The sequence below is a fragment of the Mesoplodon mirus genome (genome assembly GCF_964341445.2).
Source record: "Mesoplodon mirus genome assembly, chromosome: 15".
NCBI classification, from domain to species: Eukaryota; Metazoa; Chordata; class Mammalia; order Artiodactyla; family Ziphiidae; genus Mesoplodon; species Mesoplodon mirus.
In genome coordinates this window covers 22367279-22395235 of record NC_138991.1, presented here as the reverse complement: position 1 = coordinate 22395235, position 27957 = coordinate 22367279, and the positions used below count along the sequence as shown (strand labels likewise).

At 43.9% G+C, this 27957-nt stretch overlaps 1 protein-coding gene across 2 annotated transcripts in view; it reads left to right on the top strand.

The window, feature by feature from the left end:
• The first annotated feature begins 2861 nt into the window (after nt 1-2861).
• RPN2 (ribophorin II) overlaps nt 2862-27957 on the top strand; it is a 54694-nt gene continuing 29598 nt past the window's right edge. For both annotated transcript variants that reach the window (XM_082645820.1, XM_082645819.1), the window contains exons 1-6: nt 2862-3160; nt 6806-6999; nt 19901-19996; nt 20781-20956; nt 25237-25312; nt 26327-26461. In XM_082645820.1, the coding sequence (XP_082501946.1) occupies nt 3148-3160; nt 6806-6999; nt 19901-19996; nt 20781-20956; nt 25237-25312; nt 26327-26461 (690 nt within the window). In that variant the 5' untranslated portion in view covers nt 2862-3147. The remainder of the gene's footprint in view (nt 3161-6805; nt 7000-19900; nt 19997-20780; nt 20957-25236; nt 25313-26326; nt 26462-27957) is intronic.

Below are 27957 nucleotides of genomic sequence, written 5' to 3'. Positions count from 1 at the left end.
GGATCTTTGGCTATTTTAAAAATTTTTTAGTTTTTCTTGTTGTTGTTTTTTAATATATTTTTCTTATTCTTTTTAAAAAATTTATTTCATCTTCTTGTTTGTATGTTTGGCTGTTTTGTTCATGAATGTATTCTAAGAGACTAGAATAGTGCCTGGCACATGGCAATGCTCAATAAATATTGATTCAGTGAATGACTGGATAGATCTATATTTGCTGAATAGCCTATATTAGTGAATGAAAAAGCAAGTTGCCAATCTGTTTTCCAAAATACCTGTTGCACTTTACATTTCTTTATTTATTTATTTATTTATTTTATTTGTTTATTTTTGGCTGCATTGGGTCGTCATTGCTGCATGTGGGCTTTCTCTAGTTGTGGCGAGTGGGGGCTACTCTTCTTTGTGGTGCATGGGCTTCTCACTGCAGTGGCTTCTCTTGATGCAGAGCATGGGCTCTAGGCGTGTGGGCTTCAGTAGTTATGGCTCTCGGGCTCTAGAGCACAGGCTCAGTAGTTGTGGTGCATGGGCTTAGTTGCTCCGTAACATGTGGGGTCTTCCCAGTCCAGGCCTCGAACCCGTGTCCCCTGCATTGGCAGGCGGATTCTTAACCACTGCGCCACCAGGGAAGCATGCACTTTACATTTCTATCAGCAGTATATATGAGAGTTTCAGTTGCTCCACATAATTGCCAATATTTGGTATTGTTGGTCTTTTTATTATTAACCGTTCCAGTGGATGTGTAGCAATATTTCACTGTGGTTTAATATACAGTGCTGTTGGTCATCTTTTCACGTGCTTATTTGTTATTTATTTGTATATCTTTGATGAAGTGTCTGCTCAAATCTTTTGTCCATGTTTTTTTTTTTTTTTTTTTTTTTTTTTGCGGTACGCGGGCCTCTCACTGTTGTGGCCTCTCCCGTTGCGGAGCACAGGCTCCAGATGCGCAGGCTCAGCGGCCATGGCTCACGGGCCTAGCCGCTCCATGGCATGTGGGATCTTCCCAGACCGGGGCATGAACCCGTGTCCCCCTGCATCGGTAGGCGGACTCTCAACCACTGCACCACCAGGGAAGTCCCCATGTTTTTTATTGGATTGCTTGCAAAATTATGTTGGTAAATGTTTAAAAAAGACTCTCTCAGTGTAGTTCTGAAGTTTGATATTTTCATTTATATTAACGAGTAAGATGTAACTGAAACTTTAGAAGTGACTTCTTTTCTGAATGGGATAATAGTTTTCAAACAGGAGAAGAATATTTCCTCAAGTTTTTGTGCTATTGACAATGTGAAATTGATCGATGCGATATACTTTTAAATTTAATCTCTATTAACATTTTCTCCAATATTAAGTTTACACAGTAACAAAGCAATAAGTCAAGCTCTGGTCTGTAGCATGTGCTGATTGTATGGGGTAAATATTCCTATTGTAGCCAAAATTCAGCTATCAATGTTACTGGGAAGAGATCTGTAGTAGCACACCGTGATATAAAATTTTCACTATTCAGATATTATAGATATAAGCTACCGCAAAAACATAGATGATGGTAAAATACAGCAAAATAATTAGGAAATGATGACTTTGGTTTTCAATATACTTTATCTCATTGTAAGTGCGTATAGTTTAATTTTTCTAAATAGCTGTATTTAACAACCAATTTGCAAAATTCCTTTTATTTATATATGTTTATTGAAGTATAGTTAATTTACAATGTTGTGTTAGTTTCTGGTGTACAGCAAACTGATTCAGTTATACATATATACTCTTTTTCATATTCCTTTCCATTTTGTTTTTTTATTTATTGTTTTTATTTATTTTTTTTCATTTTGTTTTATTACAGGATATTGAATACTGTTCCCTGTGCTCCACAATAGGACCTTGTTGTTTATCAAAATTCCTGATAAATTTAACAGTTGACTCTCCAAGCCGGTATGAGGCTTCAGCACACCATTGGTTGTCTTATTACTGAGTTGGAAGAGTTCTTTATATATTCTAGATCAGTGCTGTCCAATAGAATTTTCTGTGGTAATGGAAATGTTCTATAATTCTGCACGGTCCAACATGATCTCCACCAGCCACATGTGGCTACTGAGTGCTTGAGATGTGGTAAGTACAACTGACAAACTGAATTTTTAATTTTAATTAATTTAAATTCAAATTAAAATATCCACATCTTTAATGGCTAGTATACCATACCCAACAGCACAGTACCAGACATAGAAAGAACTGACTCTCCCTTATTTAGGATAATAATTTCCGGGACACTAATTATAGTAAGAGTTATCGCATAGTGAATACTTTATATGTTCATAATAGTTAAAAGCACAGATTATGGAGTCAGACTGCCCGGGTTCAAATATTTTAGTTTCCTTCTCTATAAAATGGGAATACAAATAGTGCATATTTCACAGAATGGTGATGAGGAGTAAATAAAATAGTGTACGTGGAGTGCTCAGTACACTGTCGGGCTATCCCGTAAACTCCCAATAATCGGAGTTAGCTATTATTGAGTTCTTAGATAAGTCACTTCCTTTTTTGAGCCTGTTACTTCGTCTGTAAAATTGGGCTAATATTCTTCTCATACAAATGCTGTGCAAATCAGTTAAAAAATCACTCGTAGGTCAGTTATTAAGAACCGAAACAATCTTTGGAGAAAGTTGCCATAATTTTTAATTTTCTAACAAAACCCAAAACCCCTCGAACATTGCTGGCCCTTCCCCACCGGACCCTTCCTATTCCTTTAAAACCGGCCGGGCTGCAGAGAGACGACTGAGTGACAGTGCAATCGGCCAATCACAGGAGGACGCGTATGAGGCCCACCCCCCCCCAAAGGCCTCGTCCAACCGCGTGCCGGCAGCGCCCGGAATGGGACGGTTGCGAGGCGGTCGGTTCCAAGTGGGCCAGGGCGCCGGGGGGAAGCGGGCCTGTACGCGAGGAGTGCAACACACTCTGCGCGCGAGGACTGGAATTCCGGCCGCAGCTGCTGGGAACGACCCCGCCCAGCGGGACGGCGGGAACTCACCTGTGCCTAGAGCCTATCCTAGCACGCGGGGTCTGCCGCGAATCCCTGGCGTCCCCTCCGGCGCACTCTTGGAGCCACTTTCCCGAGCGGAAGTCCGCCTGTGTCTCGGGCCCTGGTGGGACCTGCTAGGAGGAATGGCGCTGCCGGGTGAGGCGTTGCGCATGGCTCGACAACGGGGTCCCGCGGCCCGTAGGCCTTGGCGAGTGGGCCCTCGCCCGCAGGAGACTAGTGCTCGCCACGCAGGAGCCGGCTAAGCGGGATCCCCTTCCCCTGCCGGGCATGGGCATGGGCATGGGCTCGGGCTCGGGCTCGGGCTCTTGGGGTCGAGGGTCTGACGAAGGGCTGGCCAGCGGGTGGGACTGCCGCGGAGGAGGGGTTGGGTACGGGTGCGGTGAGGAGCTGCGGGTCCCCCCGAGGCCCAGCCAGGGACCGCGGCCGCGGATAACGCTCGGGCTGGCTTAACTCATTCATTTGACTTGCGCGGGCTTTCGGGCCAGGAGGCGTAAGAGTGAGCTTTTGACCAAATCGTCCTGTTTTTGGACCATGGTTTCCTTTTTAATGAAAGGGGCAAGACAGTCAGTCACCTCTCTTTGGGAGCTTAGAGCATGAGTCCTGAAATTAGCGTCTCCGGTACAAACTTGCAGTCTGCCACGTATTCGTTAATGTGACCCTGTGCAAGTTACTTAACTTCTCTGCCCCTCAGTTTCTCATCTGTAAAATAGGTTAGTCAAGTTATCTACCTCATGAATTACGGTGAATGTTAAATCAGATAATCTTGCGTAGCGTGGAACAGTGCGGCACTAAGTAAGCACTCAGTAAGCTTAACTATATTGCTAGGTATTGAGTGGGCGCTGTGCAGGATGGAACCTCATGTAGTCTCACAACAACTTGGGAAATGTGTACTGTTATTATTTCCATTTGACAGACGGAATATCAGAGAAGGGAAGTAACTTGCCCCAGGTAAAAATGAATAAGTCAGTGAGCTCACTGCTCCATTATTTGAGAGGTTGAGGATAATAGAGTTCCTGCAGTTTGGTTCTCAGCTAGTTATGTGTCTTAGGGCAGGTAACTATTTCTGAGACTCAATTTCATAGTCTGTAAACCGCACTCACTTGGATGTTGTGAGGATTTAATGACTAAATGGATACAAACTACTTAGCATAGTGTGGGCATACCGTACACATGTTAAGTGCTCAAATTTTAGACCCCGCAGTTGTTATGATTAATATGAGGTGGGAATATCAGGATTCTGGCACAGATGCTGTGTTAGGGGAACTTACAGTCGAGCTGGCAAAAGCTAGTCATAGTTACTCACTAGATATTAAGGTATTGAGTGCGTGCATATATTCAAGGCACTGGGGATTCAGAATAAGTATCTTTTTTTTTTTTTTTTTTTTGTGGTACGCGGGCCTCTCACTGTTGTGGCCTCTTCCGTTGCGGAGCACAGGCTCCGGATGCGCAGGCTCAGCGGCCATGGCTCACGGGCCCAGCCGCTCCGCGGCATGTGGGATCTTCCCGGACCGGGGCACGAACCCGTGTACCCTGCATCGGCAGGTGGACTCTCAACCACTGCGCCACCAGGGAAGCTCAGCATAAGTATCTTGATTCCTCTTTTACATCTTTCGACCCATTATCAGTTCTGGCTTTAACTTTGAGTTCTAGCCAGACTTCACCCACTTCTCAGTACCTCCATTGCTGTCACCCTGGCTTAGACCACCACCATCTTTTTTTCCTGGGTTATGGCAGTAGTCTTCTATTCTTACTTCTCTATAATCTCAACACAGTATTGTTTATTCTCAACACAAAGTTTCTGTTAAAATGTAAGTCGAGTCACTCCTCTGCTCAAGATTTTCCCGTGGCTCCCATCTCACTTTATAAAAGCCAAAGTCCCTATAATGCCCTCTGGATTTGGCCTCTGCTGTCTGTTACCTTGTCCCTACTTCTCACCCCTTGCTTCATCCTCTCCAGCCATATTGTTCTCTTTGATGCAAAAAACACCATCTGCACTCCTGATTCAGGGTATTTGCCCTTGCTTTTTTGGGGATAGTTTCCCTCCAAATATCTTTATGACTTGCTCCTTCTTTTCCTTCAGGTTTACACACAATACCTTTATTTCTTAGGGCTTCACAGGCTACCATACTTTAAATTACAGCTCTTCCCGATATTCCTTCTGTGCTTTATTTTTCTCCATAGCACTTTACAGCATCTAATATGATAAATAATGTTTCATAATTATTTTGTGTAATGTCTTTTCCAACTGGAATGTAAACTCCATGAGATTAGGGGTTTTTGTTCTGTTTCCTGTTGTATTTTTAATACCAAAAATAGTGCTTGGTACATAGTAAGTATTTAATAAATATTGGATGAATGATGATCCACATTATAGATCTCTTTCTAGTTTTTTTCAAGAGCTTTTGCATTCTTCAGGTTATTTAACACACACGAGGGCTTAAATAGCACTAAGACTCATGCCCCTAGTGTAGGCATCCCTTCTACAACATTCTCTAAAAAATAGTGGAGTGCGAACTCCATAGATTTGGGTTTGAGTCCAAGATTGGCTATCTCCAAGCTGTTCTGGTCCTCAGTTTTCTTATTTGTAAAATACCTTTTTTAAGGGGTTCTAGTTCAAACCAAATTTGACGCTATAGGCAAAGGAGAATTAATCACTAATGTTAACCTTGTGATTACTGTTACTTGGAAGGCCGACTGTTCATGAAGCTGCCCATTTGAAAGTGTTGTTTTCCAAATGAAAAGTAGAAATGTTCCACTCCTATGATTTCTCTCTGTCCCCTGGGGCATAATGCATGAGGATTGATTTTTCTTTCCATTTATTCAGCAAATATTAATTCAGTACTGCTATGTGCCAAGCAATGTGCAAGACCTGGAATTACTGGGATGAATAAAAGCAACGGTCTCTATCCTCATGAAGCTTACAGTTTAGCAGAGGAATCAGACATTACACTACTAATTTTAGTTGTGAAAAATTCTACATAGAAGTGCAGGTTGCTGTGAGCGGATATAGGAACAACAACAACAAGAATGTAATAGAAGGAGTAGCTAACATTTATATAGCACTTACCTATATATGTGCCAGTCACTAACATTTTCTGTATTAACGCATGTAATCCTAACAACCCTGAGGTAGATACTGTTATTATCCCACGTTACACTTGAGAAAACTGAAGCACAGCTAGTCACATTGTAACTGCCATGGCCATCTTGCTAAGAAGTGACAGAGCTAGGATTTAAACCTGGCCCCAGAAACCTCGTTCTTTGCTACTTTATAGTCCTGGGACCTCATCCAAAGGAGGGCTGTTGGGAGGCTTCTTAAGGAAGAGAGACTCGAAATCTGAAAGTCGAAATTAAGCAGGAGAAGGCATGCAAAAGAGCTGGGTGGGAAAGAACACGACTACTTAGAGGAACAGAGAGGAGGGCAGAGAGCAACAGATGAAAGAGTGGGGTAGGAGATCTGGTTGGGACGGGCAAGGCCACGGGGAGGATTCAGGATTGGGTTTGTCCTACGAGGCATACGAGTTACAGATGTACTTGAGACGGGAATGGCATGAGTCCCTTGCTTTAGAGGCACAGAGGCTGCTAGGAGGACTGTCGTTCAGAGTTGAAGACTGTGCCCACCACTTCCCCAAGGCGTGTCACCAGGTTGAACCTCCCAGGTCCCTCACCCTTCCTCACATAATTTGGTTCCCAGACCTTGGTGTGCCTCATCATTGGAACTTTGTATAGAACTTTGGAATAGTGTGGAGTGTATTTATTTAATAGTCGTTTCCCCCCAAGGTTCAAGCACTGTCTTCCTGTTGGCCCTGACAATCATAGCCAGCGCCCATGCTCTGACGCCCACTCACTACCTCACTAGGCATGACGTGGAGAGACTGAAAGCCTCGCTGGATCGCCCTTTCACAAGTTTGGAATCTGCTTTCTACTCCATCGTGGGACTCAGCAGCCTTGGTGCCCAGGTGCCAGATGTAAAGGTAAAGACCACTTTTGTCTTGGTGGCCTCATCCCTTCACTGGGTTCCTTTTGTGTACTTGAAAACTAACTCTTGCTCATTTGAGGATAACCAAGGCTGACCCAATATAATAAATACTTATATCAATCTGACAGATCCTTTTTTTTGTTTGTTTTTTGAATGCCTAACATATATTAGGACCATGCCAGGTGTTTTAGTAGAATATAAAGGAGAGCAAGTCATAGATTCTTTAGAAACTTTTACTGTAGCTTTTACTGAAACGTTTACAGTGAGACTATACTTGTTAAGTGTCCTATATGTGTCCCTAATGAATAATAAAGGAGTTCAAGATGGGGAGCATTCACCGTTATTGAGCACTGACAGTCACAGCATCAGGCATTTCGATATAGTTTTTGGACCTTTGAGGAGGAAAATGCATCATAACTGAAACCTTTCTTGGATTTAGGAACAGTCTTAAATTGTGAATTTACATTTTATTCATAACAGCAGCACAGACAGCTAGGGTAAGGAATTAGCGCCAGGTTTCTCACGTAAACCTTGTGTATTAGTTTTCTAAGGTTGTGTAACAAATTACTATAAACTTAGTGATTTAAAACAACATTCATTTATGACCGGATAGTTCCGTAGGTCAGAAGTCCAGGCAGACTTGGCCAGGCTCTCTACTTAGTGTCTCATGGGTCGAAATGAAGGTGTTGGCCAGGCTGGGTGGGCTCTTACCTGGAGGCTCTGGGCAAGAATCTACTTCGGGCTCCTTGAGGTGGTTGGCAGAATCCACTTCCTTGTGGTTGTAGGTCTCAGGTCGCCGTTTTCTTGCTGGCTGTGAAGCTCTCTGCTCCTCAAGGCACCGAATTTCTTCTCATCTTCCCCCTCTCTATTTAAGTCAGTAATGGCACGTCGAGTCCTTCTTGCTCTTCAAGCCTCTCTGACCTCCTGCTCCCAGTCGGAGAAAACTCTGCTGTTAAAGGACTTACCTGCTTGGGTCAGGCCTACCTGGATAATCTCTAAATTTTAAGGTCAGCTGATTTGGGGCTTTAATTACACCTGCAAAATCCCTTCATGGCAGTTCTCTATTAGTTTAAATAAATATTCAGTAGATGGATATCGAAAGATGGCATCTTTAGAATTGTGCCTCTCCTTTCTTTTTTTTTTCTTTTCTTTTTTTTTTTGGCGGAACGCAGGCCTCTCACTGTTGTGGCCTCTCCCGTTGCGGGGCACAGGCTCCAGACGCGCAGGCTCAGCGGCCATGGCTCACGGGCCTAGCCGCTCCGCGGCATATGGGATCTTCCCGGACCGGGGCACGAACCCGTGTAACCTGCATCGGCAGGCGGACTCTCAACCACTGCGCCACCAGGGAAGCCCTGCCTCTCCTTTCTTGTATTAGTGTAGAAATGACCCCAAATCTGAATGGCTTATGACTAAAGTTTATTTTTCGCTCTTACTATATGGCCATCAAGGGTCAGCTGGGGCTTTGCTCCATGTTTCTTCAGTCTAAGATTTAGCCTGGGGACTTCCCTAGCGGTCCAGTGGTTAAGACTCCACACTCCCAATACAGGGGGCTCGGGTTTGATCCCTGGTCAGAGAACTAAGATTCCATGCCACAGGGTGTGGGCACCGCCCCCTCCCCCAAAGGTAAAAAAAAAAAGGGATTTAGCCTGATGGAGGAGTCTCTGGACTGTGTACAAATGAAAGCACGGCTTTTAAAACTTCTGCTCAGAAGAGATACTTGCCACTTCTTTTATCTTTCTCATTTCTTTGCCTAAAGCAAGTCCCTTGGCCATGTCTGGGTTCAACAGGTTAGGGAAATGTTATCTTCTGCAGAGGACAGTGCATTTTAGTGAGCAGTAACTTGTCTAATTAGCCGCTTAGTCCCTTTGCCTCAGGCCTGTCCTGAGATCCTCCCTGGCTCTCAGAGCTCCTGCCCTTTGCTTCCTTCAAGATCATTGGTTCTTCTTGTGAGGAGGGTGGTGAGTACCTGACCCACCGGATTGACAGTTTTATATGAACTGCTGTTGCTAGGTTGCTTACTGCCCTGGGCTAGGCCCTGGGCATGCGGTGGTGGATCAACCAGTCAAAATCACTTCCTTCAGAGAACTTACAGTCTAGTGCGAGTTAAAAGAACAGCTCTTTTTGTTTCAGTCTTTTATTATGGAAGTTTGCAAACATTCACAAAAGTGGTGGGAACATATAATGAGTTCTTCTCATACCATTTGCCAGTTGGAACAAGTGTTCACATTTTGCCATTTTTATTACATTTACTCTCCCTCTGCTTATTTATTTTATTTTTTTGCTGGTGTGTTTTATAGCAAATACCAGACATATTTGACTTACATCTATACTTTTTTTAACATGACAGTCCTTTTATTTCACCTAGCAAGATTAATAATAATTCTTTAATGTCATTTAATTCCCAGTCTGTGTTTAGTCATCTTGAGCTAACAAAAAATGTTGGTTTGAATCAGGGTCTAAACAAGGTCCACACATTGCATTTGTTGATGTTTCTCAAGACCCTTTTCATCTATAACAATCCCTGCCCCCATCTTTTATTTATGGAACAAGCCAGGTCACTTGTCCTGGAGAATTTTCCACATTCTGCTTTTGATTGATTGCATCCTCATGCTGTTTTTTTTTTTTTTTTTTTAATTAATTAATTAATTAATTTATGGCTGTGTTGGGTCCTCGTTTCTGCGTGAGGGCCTTCCCCAGCCACGGCAAGAGGGGGCCACTCCTCATCGCGGTACGCGGGCCTCTCACCGTCGCAGCCTCTCCCTCTGCGGAGCATAGGCTCCAGGCGCGCAGGCTCAGTAATTGTGGCTCACGGGCCCAGTCGCTCCACGGCATGTGGGATCCTCCCAGACCAGGGCTCGAACCCACGTCCCCTGCATTGGCAGGTGGACTCTCAACCACTGCGCCACCAGGGAAGCCCCTCATGCTGTTTTTGAACATATTTCCTTATCTCTTTAATTCCTATAAACAGATAGTTAGCTCTTGAGGCTTAGTTATAATCAGGGTCAGTTTTCTTGGCAGAAATAGTTCATAGGCAGTGCTGTGTGCTTCCTATCAGTGGATGCATAATATCTGATTGTTTCATTTTTAGTTATGATAAAGTTGAATCAGTGGATTCAGGTATTGTCACACTAATCTATCTCTTGTACACAGTGTATAGTAGGGACTTGTTTTTTATCCATTCCGGCAATCTCTGTCTTTTAATGGGGATTTAGTTCATTTATATTTTTTTGTAACTATACTGTTGGGTTTAAGTTTACCATCTTGTTTTCTATTTGTTTATCCATTTTCTTCCTCCTCCTTTCCTGTGTTAGATTGAATCTTTTTTTTTTTTTTTAGTATTCCAGTTTATCTCTTACATTGGCTTTTTAGCTTACTTATTTTTTTACAGGTTGCTCTAGAGATTGTAATATGCATCTTAACTTATCACAGTACACTTTGAATTATTATTTTGCCACATCACGAATAAGGAAGGGAATTTATAACAATATATTTCTCTTTAAACTCCCATCATTTGTACTATTGTCATACTGTTTACATTCTTTCAAGGGTCGCGGCCTTGTCCTGTCTGTTGTCCAGCATCTCACCTTCATCTGTTTTGTTCAGTTTTATAGCTATTTATGACAGGCTGGTAAAGTCAGTACGTTTATTTCTGTCCTGGTCAGAACTGGTAGTCCCTGTTGATGTCTTGCAATCCATTGCAATTGTTATTGTTTTTGATGCTCAGAATGTCCCATTTTTGCCAGTGGGCCAGAATGTCTCTGTGTGTGTGTGTTTTGTTTGTTTCTATGTAATCCAGTAGTCTTTGAGAGTTTCTGATGTCCTTGGCTTAAATATTCTCTGGCTGAGACTAGAATCAGTAATTGTTATTATTTATTTATTTATTTTTGTGGTATGCGGGCCTCTCACTGTTGTGACCCCTCCCGTTGCAGAGCACAGGCTCCAGACGCACAGGCCCAGCAGCCATGGCCCACAGGCCTAGCCGCTCCGTGGCATGTGGGATCCTCCCTGACCAGGGCACGAACCCGTGTCCCCTGTATCAGCAGGCGGACTCTCAACCACTGTGCCACCAGGGAAGCCCCTGTTATTATTTATTGAACGTTTCATATGTGCCAGGTACCCTGAATATGTTATCTTGAGTTGTCTTCATTCTGTATGGTCAGAAATATTATCCTGTAATAGAGGAGGAAACGCAAGCTGAGAAATGTTAAGAAAATTGTCCAGTGTCTGCCAACCATCCTCTGCATAATGGCCCCCAGGGTCAAATCCAGCCTGAAGCCTGTTTTTGTAAATAAAAGTTTACTGGAACACAGCAATGCCCATCACTCACATATTGCTATGACTGCTTTTGCACTGTAACAGTAGAGTTGAGTAATTACTGAAGAGACTTATCTGGCCCCAAAAGCCTAATATTTACTCTCTGGCCCTATCCCTGCTATATGAGAGCTGTGCTTATTCAGATTTCTTCCCGACAGCTATCTCTTGTTGCTGCCCAATATTTCCTTCCTGTGTGTGACTGTTAATGAAACAGACTTCCCTCGTGTTGTTTTAAACCCTCCAGGTCAATGTACCTCCTAATAAAATTAGTTTTGTTCAAGAGAAAAGAGTACAGGCAGCAGAGTCGCTAGCCCAAGTTTTTAATTCTGGCTCCATCTCTCTGTAAAATGGGAGTTGTGATGCCTTCCTCATGGGATCATTGTAAAGATAAAGTGAAATCATACTATGCCTAGTAAGTGACTGGCCCATGAAAGGCCCTTTGAATGGTAGCTATAATTATAATTATATTATTATATTATATTATAATTATTTAATAATTATTATATTATAATTATAATTTTAAAAGTTTTGCTTCTATTTATAATTTATTCAGGTGAGTTCAGACGATGCTGGTGCAGATACTGTATGGAAGGCCCACAGTGTCTGTAAAGGGCTTGGGAAAGAGAGAGTACAGACAATTGGGAGACAGGGTGGAGCAGTCTTGACCAGTAGAGGTTTTGTATCATAAGGTGTAGGAGATAAAATTGGAATATTAGGCTAATATTAAATTTTGGCGGGTCTGAATGCAGGATGAGAGTTTTCTGCTGGTCTGTTTCAAAATTCTGTGGGACCATAGGATTCCATCCAGGGGCCTCCTGGAGGAGTGAAGAGTGAGGCACTCTCACTCTAACTCAAATGATACTTTTTAAAATTAATTAATCAGTCAATCAATTAATTAATTTTTGGCTGCACTGGGTCTTCATTGCTGCACGCGGGCTTTCTCTGGTTGCAGCGAGCGGGGGCTACTCTTTGTTGTGGTGCGTGGGCTTCTCACTGCAGTGGCTTCTCTTGTTGCGGAGCATGGGCTCTAGGCGCACAGGCTTCAGTAGTTGTGGTACTCGGGCTCAGTAGTTGTGGCTCGCTGGCTCTAGAGCAGAGGCTCAGTAGTTGTGGTGCACGGGCTTAGTTGCTTTGCGGTGTGTGGGATCTTCCCGGACCAGGGCTCGAACCCGTGTCCCCTGCATTGGCAGGCTGATTCTTAATCACTGTGCCACCAGGGAAGCCTCATATGATGCCTTTTTATCTGTCTCATGATTTAGAGCTGCACATGGATTTAGGTTGAACTCATGCCCCTGTAGGTGTTCTCTGCTGATGTAATGGGTTTGAGGGCACGTTGGTCAGGGCTGAAGACATAGGCTGAAGCCATCCAGACAGCTGCAGTACAGTGTGATTTGGGGGTAATTGCATGATTAGCTGTGGGCTTTTTGTTCATAATACAGACTCTAAAGTCACATTGGTTGACTTCACAACTACACCACTGAGTAACCTGTGCAGCTTACCGAACCTTTCAGAATCTTTGTTTTCTCATCCGCAAGATGGAGATAGTTATAGCGCTCAGCTCACAAGTGATGGATGTAGGTTGGTTGGCATGGTGATGGCATGTAGTAATGGGTGTAATCAGTATTAGCTCTTAGTATTACTATTACATGGTAGTAGCGGTAAATGTAAGAGTACTGTTACATGGGAGTAGCGGTAAATGTATGTTGATGGACATTTTATTTTTTCTCCTACTGTCATCCCCATTGCTTAATGCCTAATGAAGAGGATGTTCCACAACTATTTGTTGAACAACTGAATTGTAACTTTAGCTTAATAGAAATGAAAGCTTTCTAAATGTGCCTCTTAATCGGAAAATAAATGGGTTAATCACGTACTTCATTTTAATCACTTATGAAATGTGCTGTGGTGATGGTGTGATGTGTACATTGTAAGCAGTGGAAGGAAGGGAGTTGTATGGACATTTTGGAGCTGGTGAATTTCCTTATTAAAGGTGTGCACTAAAGAAATCCATTGAGAGAGAGTCTCTGTCACTGTCACTTCCATGTAGTGGGATGTGTCCTGCTCAGCTGTTGTTGCTTTCAGCTGAGTAGAGAGAACTCCCTCAGTTCTTCTAGATGCACTGAGTTGGTTGTTCTCACAGATAGATCGTTAGGGGAGATTTTGGTTATTTTGTCGAAAGAGATTCAGCAGCAGAACTGAGAGGAATGGGGTTTAGTGAGAATATGAGAGTAGAGCGCAGCTCTGGGAACGGTGGAGTGTGGAATGAGAGTTGGTTTTAGGTGTTACGAAGACGGAACATCTTTCATTTTGGTATCAAGTACTGTGTATGTATATTTTAAAAACATAAGCACATGAGAACGGCAATTTTATAGATTTTAAGAGAAAATAAATTCATTTTATTTATTTATCGTTTGGCTGTGTTGGGTCTTCGCTGCTACACGCGGGCCCTCTCTAGCTGCTGTGAGCAGGGGCCACTCTTCGTTGCAGTGTGCTGGCCTCTCACTGCGGCGGCCTCCGCTGTTGTGGAGCATGGGCTCCAGGCACGTGGCTTCAGCAGCTGTGGCACATGGGCCCAGCAGTTGTGGCTCTCGGACTCTAGAGTGCAGGCTCAGTAGGTGTGGTGCACGGGCTTAGTTGCTCCGTGGCATGTGGGATCTTCCCAGACCAGGGATCAAACCTATGTTACCTTGTGGGCTTAAGAATCCCCACAGGCAGGGCTTCCCTGGTGGCGCAGTGGTTGAGAGTCCGCCTGCCGATGCAGGGGATGCGGGTTCGTGCCCCGGTCTGGGAAGATCCCACATGCCGCAGAGCGGCTGGGCCCGTGAGCCATGGCCGCTGAGCCTGCACGTCCGGAGCCTGTGCTCCGCAACGGGAGAGGCCACAGCAGTGAGAGGCCCACGTACCGCAAAAAAAAAAAAAAAAGAATCCCCACAGGCAGATCCTTAACCACTGTGCCACCAGGGAAGTCCCTATAGATATTATTGCTTAGCTTTTTATAAGACTTAGGAACGTTGAGGGTTATTTTGTATTAGTTTTAATGAAAATATTAAGTAAATGGGAGACATACTATGCAAAAATTGTGATGGTAGATTAGATTCTAATGACTGAAATCAGGACACATTAGACAGTGTTCACAGGTTGTCAGTCAATCAGGCACTTTCCTGATCTGTGAAAGGGGATAAGAATATCTACCTTATAGAATTGTGAGAATTAAATGTGATAATAAGTGTAAAGTGCTTAGCTTAGTATCTGGCACATGGTGAGTGCAAGGTAAGTATATCTGTATCCATTCAACAAGTACTGAGTGCTTGTTGAGGGCCAGGCACTCAGCCAGTTACTGGGAAGAGCAGAGAAGCAGGCACTCCTTCCGCCAGTAATCATTTTATGGAGCATCTGCTATGTGCAAGGTATTATGCTAAGTGCAGAGGAGCTCATTATCTAGTGAGAGACAGGAACCATAACAGAGAGACCAGGTGTGAGTACAGAGACACCTGTAACGTGTAGTGCGTGGAAAGTGCCAGGGGAGTGCAGAAGAGGGAGCTGCTCACTCACCCGGTCTGCTGAGAACACTTACTCTTAGTTCCAACCTTGTACAGGGGGAATTACCATCTGTGCTGGCTGCTACACGATTCCTTTAGTCATTCATCAGATGTCTAGTGAGTTTCTGCAGTGTGCTGAGCATGATGCTGGGCACCGGGGATTCAGTATTGAACAACAAAGAGAGCGTCTGCCTTTTGGAATGTATCCTCTAACAGTGGAGACAAGCATTAGTCGTGTAATAAATATATACATGACTATTTATAACAATGGTAAGTTTTATGAAGGTGAGATGTATGGTGTTATAGGTGTGAAATAGGGGACTTTGACCTGGTCAGGGAAGGCACTTCTAAAGAAATCTCTGAACTTAAATCTCACTCTATATACCCCTAAATTACAACTCCTTGGGGGCAGGAACTTTGTTGATTTTATTTGTTGTGTATTTCCAGTACCTAGAGAGCACCTGGCAGGTGGTAGTACTCAATAGCTGTTTATTGAATGAAGGAAGGTATGATGGATCTGAATTCTAAAGGGAAAGTAGGATTTAACCAGGAGATGGGGAGGGAAGGGACTTTAGCCAGAGGAAATAGCATGTGCAAAGGACCTGTGCAGTTAGGGAGCAGATTACATTTGAGAGACTGCGAGGAGGCTGTGTAAGAACAGAGAATGCGAGAAAGCTAGAGAGGAAGGCTGGGGCTAAGCCTCCGTGCCTTGGTAGTCAGAGGGAAGATTTTGCTTTTTCTCTAAAGAGAAGTTGATTTTAAGCAGCAAGTATCAGGATCTAGTTTTCATTTTGGAAAGGTTTCTCTCCTGCCTTGTGGAGGACAGACTTTCGTGGGGGAATATGGCACAAGATTGAATGCTGGCGGGGTACAAAAGATAACACCTGGACTTCTGACTTTTGCCACATGGATGGATGGTTGGGCCATTCCTTAGCATAGGAACACAAGAAGAGAATTAGGTTTGTGCAGGAAGGATCATAAATTCGGTCTTAAAGATGTTGAGCTTAAAATGCCTTTGAATCATGTAAGTGGCCTTTGAGAGAAGTCTCGGCTGGGGGTACAGATCTGAGAATTATCTGCATAGCGGTTCTGGATGAAGCCATGGGCATGATTGAGATCGCCTAGGAAGGGAGGGTATGGATGAGAAGTGGGCCTAGGAGTTGAAAAACTCCAGTGTTAAATGGTCAGGCAGAAGAGGATGAAACTTGAGGAGCAGCTGAGAAGGAGGAAGAGAGCCAGGGGAGGGCAGGGGAATCCCGGAAGCGAAGGGAAGGGAGTGTTTTAGAACAAGGAAGGTTCTATCCAGTGTTAAGGGCATGAGCATTGGAAAATGTCCTTTGGCTTCCATAGTGTGGAGGTCGCTGGTGGGAAGAGAGAGGAGGTAGCAGCTGGAGGGGAGCGAAGGATCAAGGTAAGTTTTACTTTCAAATCACTCTTAAGTTTTGTTGATACATTAGGAGTTACCAGTCGAGAGGGAGAAGCTGAACTGACGAGATGGATGGGCTTCCTGATGGAGAGAACAGCCCGTACTAAGCCTAGAGGCTTAGAAGTGTTTGTTGTGTTTTGGGGGCCGTGAGTTGGCTGGAGCAGAGGGGTGGTCAGAGAGCACGTGGAAAAAGCCGGCCCAGCTACCAAGACCTGGTGTGGATGGAGGCTGTCGCCAGCGTGTGCCGCAGTAGCCTGACACACAGTCTGGCGAGATTACAAAGCCTAGGCTGAGAGGAGATGGGAGTTGGGGGCTGCTGCTGGAGAGGAAAGGGCAGATGAGAGAGAGATTTACTGTCTTCTTGGTTGCTGATTCAGGCTGGGGAGTTGTAGGTAAGAATGGACTGAGAAAAGCACTGATGTCCTTCAGTCAGGAGGATATTTAGATAGTTGGGCACAGAAAGTTGGAGGGGAACAGATAGAGGATGGACGTTTAGGAGGCGATGTTCAGCCTTCACTTGCGAGGGTGAGTGTGCAACTAGGGCCGCAGGAGTTGGAGTTACAGATCCCCTGCAAGCGGCCAGCTGAAGCCTCAGATCTGGGTGGGCTTCCTGAGGGTCCAGAGTATGTTTTGTGAGGTCCCTCATTTTTGCCGCTATTAAAACTAAGCTGTCGACATTTTGAGCTTTGAAGCCACAGACCCTTGGTACTGTTTACCTAGATCTGTCTGTGCAAACGAGTAGGCATGATGCTGGTTTTATTCAGGAACAGGTCGTTTTTAATAGTCCCTTGAGAGAGAGAGACAGGTTGTATAGCTCAGACTCTGGAGCCAGGCTGCCTGGGTCTGAATTCCAGCTCCTCCATTAAGAGCTGAATGACCTTGGAGAAGTCAGTTTCCTCTCTAATGCCCCAGTTTTCTTGTCTGTAAACTTAAGGTAATAGGAGGACCTAATGCATAGATCCCCTTATTAAATGAGAAATGCGTATACAGCACTTATCAACAGTGCTTGACACATTTTAAGTGCTCAAAAATTTGTAACAATGACCATAATCATCGTTTGGGGCCTTGGGTGTTGTTCTATTGCTAAAGCACCAGATGGCGACAAAGCACACGTCTTAAGCTTGCCCGCATTCTGCTGAAAGGATTCCTTGAATAGGTTGTTTTCTTCAGATCCCTAATTTGTGCAGTGTGAAGTATTTTGTTTCTTTTCTTTTTCTCTTTGGATTCTTTCAGACTTCTGGTTGAAACTCATTTGTCTGAGACTCTTATGTAAGCGTTATTCATAACATTTAAAACAAAAGTTTTTTGGTTGAAGTAGCGCATGCATACAGTAAAATACCAGATAATACAGAACAGCTATTAGTGAAAAGCAACCATCCATCCCGTGGCCCACCTTGGCCTACTCCTGGGAAGCATCCACTTTTAACTGTTTTTATTACCATTTAATTTTGAATAGCTGAATTTTATGTTACCTCAACCAAAGTATTTAGTGCTATAACTAGCTATTAAATGTTATTTCTTTATATAGTAGGAATAGCATGGGTTTTCTTATGTGCCCACTCTGTGCCAGGCACTGTGGTGGGAATTTCTCAAAGTCTCTGCTCTCAAGTAACTAGTCCCTGGGGGGGAGGTAGTTAGTACAGTGTGGTAAGTGCTTTGGGGGAGTGCTCGGGAGGGAAGGCACCTGGCCTGTCCTGGATGAATGTCAGGGAAGGTTCTCTGGAAAAGGTGACATCTGAGCAGAGATGAAGATGGGACCTGGTTTGGCAGGCAAGAAGGACAAGGGAAAGGTGCTCCTGGCACGGGGTGGGGGGGTAGCAGGGTCAGGAACATAAATGGTGAGAGCATGTTATGTCTGGGGAGCTGCGGTGGGGTGGAGGGTAAGATTTTGGAGTTGGAGGTGGGGCTGTGGTGAGGAAGCTGGCAGAGAGAGAGGGTCAGTCATGAGGGCATTTTTTTTTTTAATATATATATATATATTTATTTATTTATTTTTGGCTGCGTTGGGTCTTCATTGCTGCACGCGGGCTTTCTCTAGTTGCGGTGAGCAGGGGCTGCTCTTCGTTGTGGTGCACGGGCTTCTCATTGCGGTGGCTTCTCTTGTTGCAGATCATGGGCTCTAGGCGCACGGGCTTCAGTAGTTGTGGTGTGCAGGCTCAGTTGTTGTGGCTCACGGGCTCTAGAGCGCAGGCTCAGTAGTTGTGGCGCACAGGCTTAGTTGTTCCGCGTCACGTGGGATCTTCCCAAACCAGGGCTCAAACCCGTGTCCCCTGCATTGGCAGGCGGATTCTCAACCACTGTGCCACCAGGGAAGTCCCAGTCATGAGGGCATTTTATGCCAGATCAGAAACTTTGAGTCTTGTTCTGAGAAGGATAAAGAACCACCCAAGGGTTTTAATAGCAGAGTAAGGTGGATACACTTGTTACCAAGACGAAGCTTGTGCTGCTGGCCGCATGACAGGCCAATAATCGAGAGCTGAGGTGTTGGGGCAAGGAATAAAGACTTTGTTCAGAAAGCCGGCAGACCGAGAAGATGGGTTTGTGCCCCAAAGATCCATCTTGCCTGAGTTAGAATTCAGGCTCCTTTTATAGTAAAAGGGGTGGGAATAAAGTCAAACACTTCCCGGTTCCCATCAGCCTCCAGAGGGGTTGTGTTAATTTCTTCCTCCCTGCAGTTATTCACAGGTGGGCCTGGTCAGGATGTTTCCTGTGAGCTAAATAAAGATATTTTAGCTTAATGCTCATTACCTGGGAGGTCATTCCTGGAGTTGGGTCATCATGTATAATTTAAGCTTATAGTCAGCATCCCTTTAGTGATTAACTTTTAATAGGATACAAAAGGTTCTCCCCTATTACACTTTTGCACCTTGTAAAGATCACTCTTGAAGCAGTATGCAGAATGGATTGTATGACTTGAGACCAGTTAGGAGATGAGTGTTAACAGTCTCCCTGAGAAATGGCAGGGGCCTGACATAAGGCAAGGAGGGAAGCCAGAGAGTGGGGATCAGGCTTGAGAGACTCGATAGGCTTGGAGGGTGAGGGAAAAGTCGAGAATGAGTCCTAGGTTTCTGATTTAGGTAGTAGGTGCATGGTGATGCTCGTACATGAGCCAGAAGGTCCAGATGAAGAAATAGAACGTTTCTAGCTTATGTTAGATGTGTTGAACCTGACTTAGCTGTGGAGACACTGCCATTTATTAGCTTTGTCACCTTCATTACATTACTTACCAACTCCAAGCATCAGTTTCTTATTCTGTTAAATGGGGATGATAGTATCTACCACGGGTCCTTATGTTCATTAAAAGGAAGAGCATCATAAACACCCCACACAGGTTATGGCCAGAGCAGGTGATCAGTGGAAATGGTTCCTTTCCTTCCTTTTCTAGGTTCAAAAGGATGAGAGTGCCTTCAGGTTTGTTGCTCTTTCTATGAAGTTAGCATTTTGGGATAATACAGTGTTCTGTGGAAAATATCTGCTTAAAAAATGAAATCTTGTGTAGCTGTCATACTTTAAGCCATCATGGATTGCTGAGAATTTTATTTGTCATCCAAAAAACACGTACAGTTTTCCTAATCCTGTGTATTTCACCACTTATCATTGACTTTCCCCCCGTTTAGCAAGCATGCACCTTCATTAAATCAAACCTTGATCCAAGCAACGTGGATTCCCTTTTCTATGCTGCCCAGTCCAGCCAGGCCCTCTCAGGGTGTGAGGTGAGTCCAGCTTCTTACATTTGCATTTACTTTAAACTGTAAAGTGTATTTTTTTTTTTTTTGCTGTACGCGGGCCTCTCACTGTTGTGGCCTCTCCCGTTGCGGAGCACAGGCTCCGGACGCACAGGCTCAGCGGCCATGGCTCACGGGCCCAGCCGCTCCGCGGCATATGGGATCCTCCCAGACCGGGGCACGAACCCGTATCCCCTGCATCGGCAGGCGGACTCTCAACCACTGCGCCACCAGGGAGGCCCTGTAAAGTGTATTTTTAAAAAGGGAAAGTCATGTCAGAATTTTTTTTTTTTTAACAGTGAGACCCCATTAAGTGTGGGTGGGAATTCCATTCTTGTGATTTTTTTTTTCTTAAAGAAATAGACTTTTTATTTTTCCCAAGTTTTCACTTTTCATGAATTTTAAATAACTTTTTCCTATAGTTGCCTCTCTTCTGGCAAGTCTTATTTTTTTCTTTTAGTCTCCCTTTAACCTTTAAAAATGTTTAAAGCAAAAGAAGAATGCCCCCCACACCAGATTTCTAGAAATCCATTTTTTTGAACACAGGAGAAGAGCCATATCAGTAGACAAGTGACTTGCCAGAATCTTTTCAAAAGTGTTATGCTGAGGTTTTACAGATATTTAATTCTGGCATCTGAGATGTCAAAGAGGGGTGTTCACAGCCCAGGCGGGTGGTGTGACCTCGGCAGTTGCTCTGCCTGCCATCTTTGGCGTGCCCACCACAGGCTGGCAGCAGCTGTTCTGAACTCTGTGTCTACCCATCCTTTCTTAGATCTCTATTTCAAATGAGACCAAAGATCTGCTTCTGGCAGCTGTCAGTGAAGACTCCTCCGTGGCCCAGATCTACCACGCAGTTGCAGCCCTAAGTGGCTTTGGCCTTCCTCTAGCTTCCCAAGAAGTGCTCGGTGCCCTTACCTCTCGCCTCAGCAAGGAGGAGACCGTGCTCGCGTAAGTCACCATCTTGAGCGCTTCTCAGGCTACTATCCTGAGAGGCTTCATCCACTGGTTCCACAGGTATTGTCTGGGCACCTGCTATGTGCCAGGTGCTCTGCTGGCACTGCAGATGTCATATTGTGCTAAGGCAGGTAAGGTCTGTGTCCTCGTGCAGCTCACCAAGACACGGTCTCCCTCAAGCTGCTCCAGCAGAGGCAAATACTGAGTCCGAACATAAACACACTGCCACAGAGGCACGACTGCCTTTGAGGTTAGGGGCTGAAGCAAGGGTAGGGGTGACCGAGGGAGAGTGAGGCTAGAGAGCCACGTGCGTCTCTTACTGCGGCTTGGCCAGGCCATGGTGAGATGTCGGCACTGGAGGCTCCGCCCTGGAGGAGGGCTCACGGGGTCCCTTGGAGAGGTGGGGGAAGTAGGGCCTCAGAGGGGAGAGTATTCTAGGGATCAGACCCTGCTCCTCTGCAAAAGGCTCAGGCAAAGGAGAAGCACCTTATAGGAAGGAATTATACATTTAAATGTTGCAACTGACTTAATGATGCTTACTAAAGTTAATAGTATACGTAGGTTTTTTTTTCCCTTTGACACTGAAACTCCTCATTTAACACAGTATATGTATTTTTCGTTTTCTATGTGTCTCCCATTTAATTGCAACCCTGAGACAGATTGGAGGCACCTGGACTCCTGTTCATTGTTCAGCAAGATGTTAGTGACACCAGTTCCCTACTGCAGAATAGTTCAGTTGTTTCCCAGGGTTTTTGTTTTTGTTTTTGCTAAGAACCAAAATGTTTCTAAACTTGAAGCTTTGTTAAGGGCAGGGCTCACAGTCAGTTGACGTTCTCCCTGTCACTCTCACGCCCTATTCATATTCACGTGGTCAGTAATCAGTGACTTTGGGCCTGGTACGTTTCTCAGGAATGACATTTTGCGCACCCTTTGCCCAGTGCTTGGCCCTTGTGGTCCTCTTGTTTCAGGTTACATTACTTTGATCTCGTCCCATAATCCCTGTGGAATGCTTCTGAAATCACCACCATATCTCCTGTCATGAGATCACTGTCAGTGCCCTACTTTGATGCCACCTTCTACAGAAAAATCTTTCCCTTTCCCTCTGAGCAAAAAGGAAAATCTCCCTCCTCTAAACCCCAGAACAGAAAGAAGTACAAAGAAAGTACATCCATTTTGGAGTCAGTTAGACTTGGGTTTGAACACCAGCTCTGTTTCTTCCTTGCTGTGTGACTTTGGGCAAGTTAGTAACCTCTCTGAGCCTCATCTGTAAAACATTACCAACAAATGTCAAGATTAAGTAAGATAATACATGTGATGAGCCTATTGCAGTGCCTGGTCTCAGTGGGCATGGGACAAATGGAGTTTGTGCTCTCTAGAGCATTTCCTTCTTAGGTCCCTTTCTTAGGGAGCTGGTTACTTCCTTGGTTGTATTGTAGTTTTTTCTGTATTAGATTTTAAGCTTCTTTACTTATAGTGCTCAGAGAGCCTGGCACATGGTAGATGCCCAAGAAAGAGTTAATAAAGGCTGAAACTATACTTTTGTGTTTCTATTCTATCCTCTTGTAAAAAGCTTCAGGTAGAAAGACCACATGCTTGGGGTGAGAGAGAACTGTGTCCAGACTCTTCTACTTAATACCTCTGTGGCCATGAGCAGGGTGTTTAACCTCCCCCAAACCTCAGTGTTTCCATATGTAAAACAGGGAGAATGATATCTGTCTCATAGGGTTATTGTGAAGATCAAACTGGCAGGATGCCTTATATAATATTACTACTAATTTACCCTATTTAAGCGAATCTGATATAGATTAGGACTCTTCTAAATGGGCCTTCTACATTTAACTGGACTTATTCTAGGAAACGAATGTTCATAAACTTGTCTAGAATGGTAAAAAACATTAGTAGCTTTGAATGAACAATTTGAAAAGATGCTATTGTGGTCTCTCATAACCCAATTTCTTTGAATCATCTGCTGTTTATTAGCAAGACGGGATCTGCTTTCTTAGGGTTTGAATATAGTGCTCCAGAGGGGGAGAAATTGCTGACTGGAGTATAAGTAATTAAAGCCAATGACAAAACTTTTCAAAAGCTAAGTGGATTAATTTCATTCTAAAAATTCTGAGGTTGTTACCAGCATGACGCTCACTCGTTCCAAAGAAGAGAAAAATGATATCTTAATTGAAAAGTTCTTTCTAGGCTCTCCTAGCAGCCTTTTCTGGGCTCAGCATTTATCACGGGCAGATGTGGGATTTTTATCTTGTTTGGAAATTCAGGTTTCATTTTCTCAAGTCTTTTCTAACAACAAGCATCCCAGAGGGGTCATTGAACACTCTGGGGCTTCCCTCTCTGTGAATTGTGACCCCTCTGTTTTCCAGCTTACCATCTTAATGGAATTCGTTTTCCATGGAGGGAATGTAAATTGTTATGATTGTGATGAAAGCGGACAAATTCTCGTTCTACATTCCCCAACACACTGACTTGATAAATGGTGGTTTTACACAAAGGCCCGGTCATCCCTTGGGAATTTGGGAACTGTTCTGGGGTTGACCGGCAGTCGGCTTAACCACTAGGGGTCCTCAGCTTTCTCTTTTGTACCCCGAGAAGCACCATTTCTATTTTTCAAGTTATCCACATTAAGAGACTAGAACCTAATAAAAAATCTTGTGTGGGCATACTTACTACATTCCGCCTTAAAAAGTTTATCTTACAGAAATACACTCATAAGTGGATAACAATATATGAATAAACCATAAAAAAGAATGAGGTACTGATACATGTTACAGAATGGACAAGCCTTGAAAATGTTACGCTAAGTGAAAGAAGCTAGACACAAAGGGTCACATTGTGTGATTCCATTTATATGAAATATCCAGAATAGGTAAATCCATAGAGACAGAACACAGGTTGTCAGGGGCTGGGGGGAGGGGAGAGGGCAGGTGATGGGAAATGGAATGAAGCTGTTTAATGGGTATGGGGTTTTATTTTGGACTGATGGAAATGTTTTAGGACTAGATAGAGGCGGTGATTGCACAACATTGTGAAATATACTAAATGCCACTGAATCGTTCACTTTCAAATGGCTAACTTTATGTGAATTCACTTCAATAAATTAAAAGTTATATAAACATATACAGCCATGAATAAGGGTTAACAGTTACAGTGTTGTGTGACCTAGTAAAACATAATGTTCATCAACTGGAGATCAAGTGAGTAAATTATAGTTCATCTAAGCAGTACAATACTATGTCGTTGTTAATAAGGATGAAATATATTTATATGTCCTCACGGAAAGATCTGTACAATCTAAATAAATTGCAGGACAGTTATCTTTTAGGGGTAGGCATTACAGGAATTTTAACTTTCTCCTTTAGTAATGTATTTGAAGTTTTGACAAATATGTACTTTTATAATCAGGAGTAAATAGTAGGAAAAGAAGAAAAGAACAGACGCTGGTTTGAGAACCAGATCTTCTGTTTCTTTCATGTTATTTAATGCCTAAAGGACGGGTGGCTTTCAGGTCTCCGAGCAGGATGGTGACAGCACAAGCGTTAGCTGAGTGTTTACCGAATGCTTCCTGTTTATATTGCATTAATCTGGTTTCAGAAAAGTTGCTCCACATTCTACCCAACAACCTACATATGTAGATTCCACAGTGCTTCTTTGGTTTTGGAGTAGGAAAAGTAGAAAAGGGGCAGCCAACCTCTGCCCAGCCCAGTGCCTCTTACAACATGGGCATGTGCCAGATACACCTTCATGTGACGAAGTGGCTCCTCTTTCCCCGCTAAGTGTATCTCTTCTGAATCTGATTAAGTCTTAGTCTGGTGTTCTATACGTGATGCCATTAGGAACCAAACAGATTTTCAGAGTGGGGTGACCTGGTGCACCCTCTCTTCTCTCCGCCCTCAGTTCTTATGTGGATCCTGCTGCCCAGATTGCCTTCTCTCTAGCTGTAGTGAACTTTGTAATGTAATGGTCTTTTTTTGGGGGGGGGTGGCGCTGCGTCACGTGGCTGATAAAATGTTAGTTACCCGACCAGGGATTGAACCTGGGGCCCTGGCAATGAGAGTGCAGAGTCCTAACTGCTGGACCACCAGGGAATTCCCTGTAATGTAATGATCTTTGTTATGTCTTTCCCTAGACTGTAAACAAGTTCCTTCGTGGCCGAGGCTGTCTTATAGTTCTAAAGAACAAGAGCGGGGTATTTGTGTAGGTATCCCAATACAGGAAGGGGAAATGGAGACTTGCCATTCATTGGGGTTCTATTCTCTACCTTTCAGAACAGTCCAGGCTCTACAGACAGCATCCTACCTGTCCCAGCAGGCTGACCTGAGAAGCATCGTGGAGGAGATTGAGGTACAAATTTATTTTGGCAAGTAAATTTCCCAGCTTCTGTCTTTGAAACCCTTTAGAAGAGTCTTGCAGATAGACATGAATGATTTGTTGTGGCCAGTTACCTTTCTTTATCCATGGCACTTTTGTTCTTTGTATCAGAGCAATATTTCCTAGGGAATATTTGTTAGGCTCGTATAGTTACACCATCAGTTAGGCAACAAACTACTTCAGTCTGTTGTAGGTACAGTCTCATAGTCTACAGATTTTAGAGCCTAACAAACCTGAAATTCAAATTTTTTTCTACTTCTTACTACTTTGTAATCTCAGGCAAATTGTTAATGTCTGAGCCTCAGTTTCCTTGCGTGGTGGTGGTTAGGAGCAAGCGAAGTTCTAAAGTGCCTAGTACAGAATTGGTTCTCAGCAAGTGGTCACTGTGGTTTTTGTTATTCCACTACCCTTTCCACTGCCCACGACCTCCTGCTGCTCAGAGACTGCTTCCATGGACTGCAGAGCCGGGGATGACAGGCACTCTGACAGTGTCATCGCTGGATGCCCCACAAGCACATTAGCTGCCTCGTCACGTTGCCCAGAAGAGCAGTATGTCTCTCTTCATCCTTTAGAGCATTGAATAAGAAAGAGAAATGCTCTGCTCTGGAGGTTGTTTCCAAATGGATGGCCATCGAATCCATCTGTGTCACGATGCTTCCAGGGTGAACTGTGGCTGGGCCCACTGGCCTTCTGCCCAGAGCAGTTGGTGCCTTCAGGGCCATGATTCCTGGGCTTGGGCTTGAGTCGAAGGGGTCAGGGAAGGAGCATTCCAGAGCTGCAGAAGATACTGTTCTCTTCAGATGCCTATATGGTATGCTTTACTCTCTGCCTAAGCACCTTTTTTGAGAAAGCACTAAGTGACTGAGGTGGTCTGCAGACTTAGAGTGAGATTTCTCAAAACTGTGTCTGCACTGGGGTGACAGTGGTTTGTACGTCTCCTCTCTGTTATCACTTGACTTCCAATCTGCCTCTGTTTCGTTGTGACAGGACCTTGTTGCTCGCCTGGATGAACTGGGAGGTGTGTATCTTCAGTTTGAAGAGGGACTGGAAACAACAGCATTGTTTGTGGCTGCCACGTACAAGCTCATGGACCACGTGGGCACCGAGCCATCCATTAAGGAGGTGCCTTAATATAACAGTTCTTGAGCGTGAAAACCAAAGGCGTTGTTGGCTTTATCTGCTAAGGGTAGCTTTTTTCAGAGAGGGCAATTCAGTTAGCTTTGGGGTGTCTTGGGTTAGGCATTGAGAATGAGAAACAGAAAAATGTAAAGCCTGTTCCTGAGAAACTGGTTGTCAGTGGGATAGACATGTAAAGAAATTGTTATACTTGCTTTAAATGGGGTACGGACACATCATGAGGTAGTGGCAAGAAGGCCAAGCGTATTACTCTCGATCCACCTCCCATTCCTTCCTGATGCTCCTTCCTGCCTGTCTCATGAATGCTTTCCATGCTGGTGGCCTGTGCAAATCCTCTTCCTCTTAAGTGCCCTGTACTTCAAAATGGCCTGTTCTCCTCTCTCCCCACTGACCCTCAGCAGTGCCTAAGTCTGAGCTAATCTGTGCTGATTGACATAGTTCACTGAGAGGCATGTGTGTCTACCAGACACCAGACATCCACCAAGAGTTAATTCTTTTCTTTCTTTCTTCTTTCAAGAGGAGCTTGTTAACCTGAAAGAACCTTTAGTTGGAATGTGTGTGGGAAGTCTTGTGAGTAGGACCCTCTTTGTACCACGTGTTTGTAAGGTTACCAACCCTTGATCTAAAGGACTTAAAATACAAGCTGCTGCTGTTTTAATTTTAGGAGGAAAGATATGGGTTCCAAGTCAGAACTTTCACCACTTTTGTGAATTATGAATGCATTGTGAGTTCTGTGCTGAGTTTCAAGTAAACAGTAAATAATTACCTGTCTTGAATAATTTGAATTAATTTCGTATTTTCTCTGGAGGATATGATCTAATAATTTATTCATGTATTGGCCTTTTTATGTTGTCTTTTCCTTCATCCTAAGTTTAGGAGACCTAGAGATACCACACTCTATTTAAATTTCTATTATGGGTGAAAGTGCAAGAATGTGGGTCTTATGGTACAAATCATTTCGGGATTCTCCTATACACAGTACAGTACATGAATTGGCGATATTCTACAAAAAACAACTTAAACTTTTTCTTGCTTTATTCCCAAGCTGCTACTAACCAGGTATTTGGCTGGGATAATTTTGCTGTCACTGCTTTTGACATAACGATTCTGGTGAACAGTCCCCCATTTTAACATGTCAACATGTTACTGATGGAAAATGTAATTGGTACAATTAAAGAAAATTATTTCATGTCGACTGTGAATAACACTGTCGGGAACAGGGAACTCTTTTGTTAGATGGTAGATTTTAAAAAACAAAACTGATTGAAGTGGAAAATGTTTCCTCTTAAGCAAACAACCTCTAGAATTTTAATAATGCCTTTTAGGTTCTACTTTTTTAAAAAATTGCTTTCAGTTTTCCCCTCTAAGCAGCCCATTAGTTCTTAATGGAGAGTTATTTTAGTTTCTTTCTAATGTACACTTTAGCTGTGAAGTTTGGTCTTATAAACACCAACTTAGCCCCAGCATACTGCTTAGAGGTG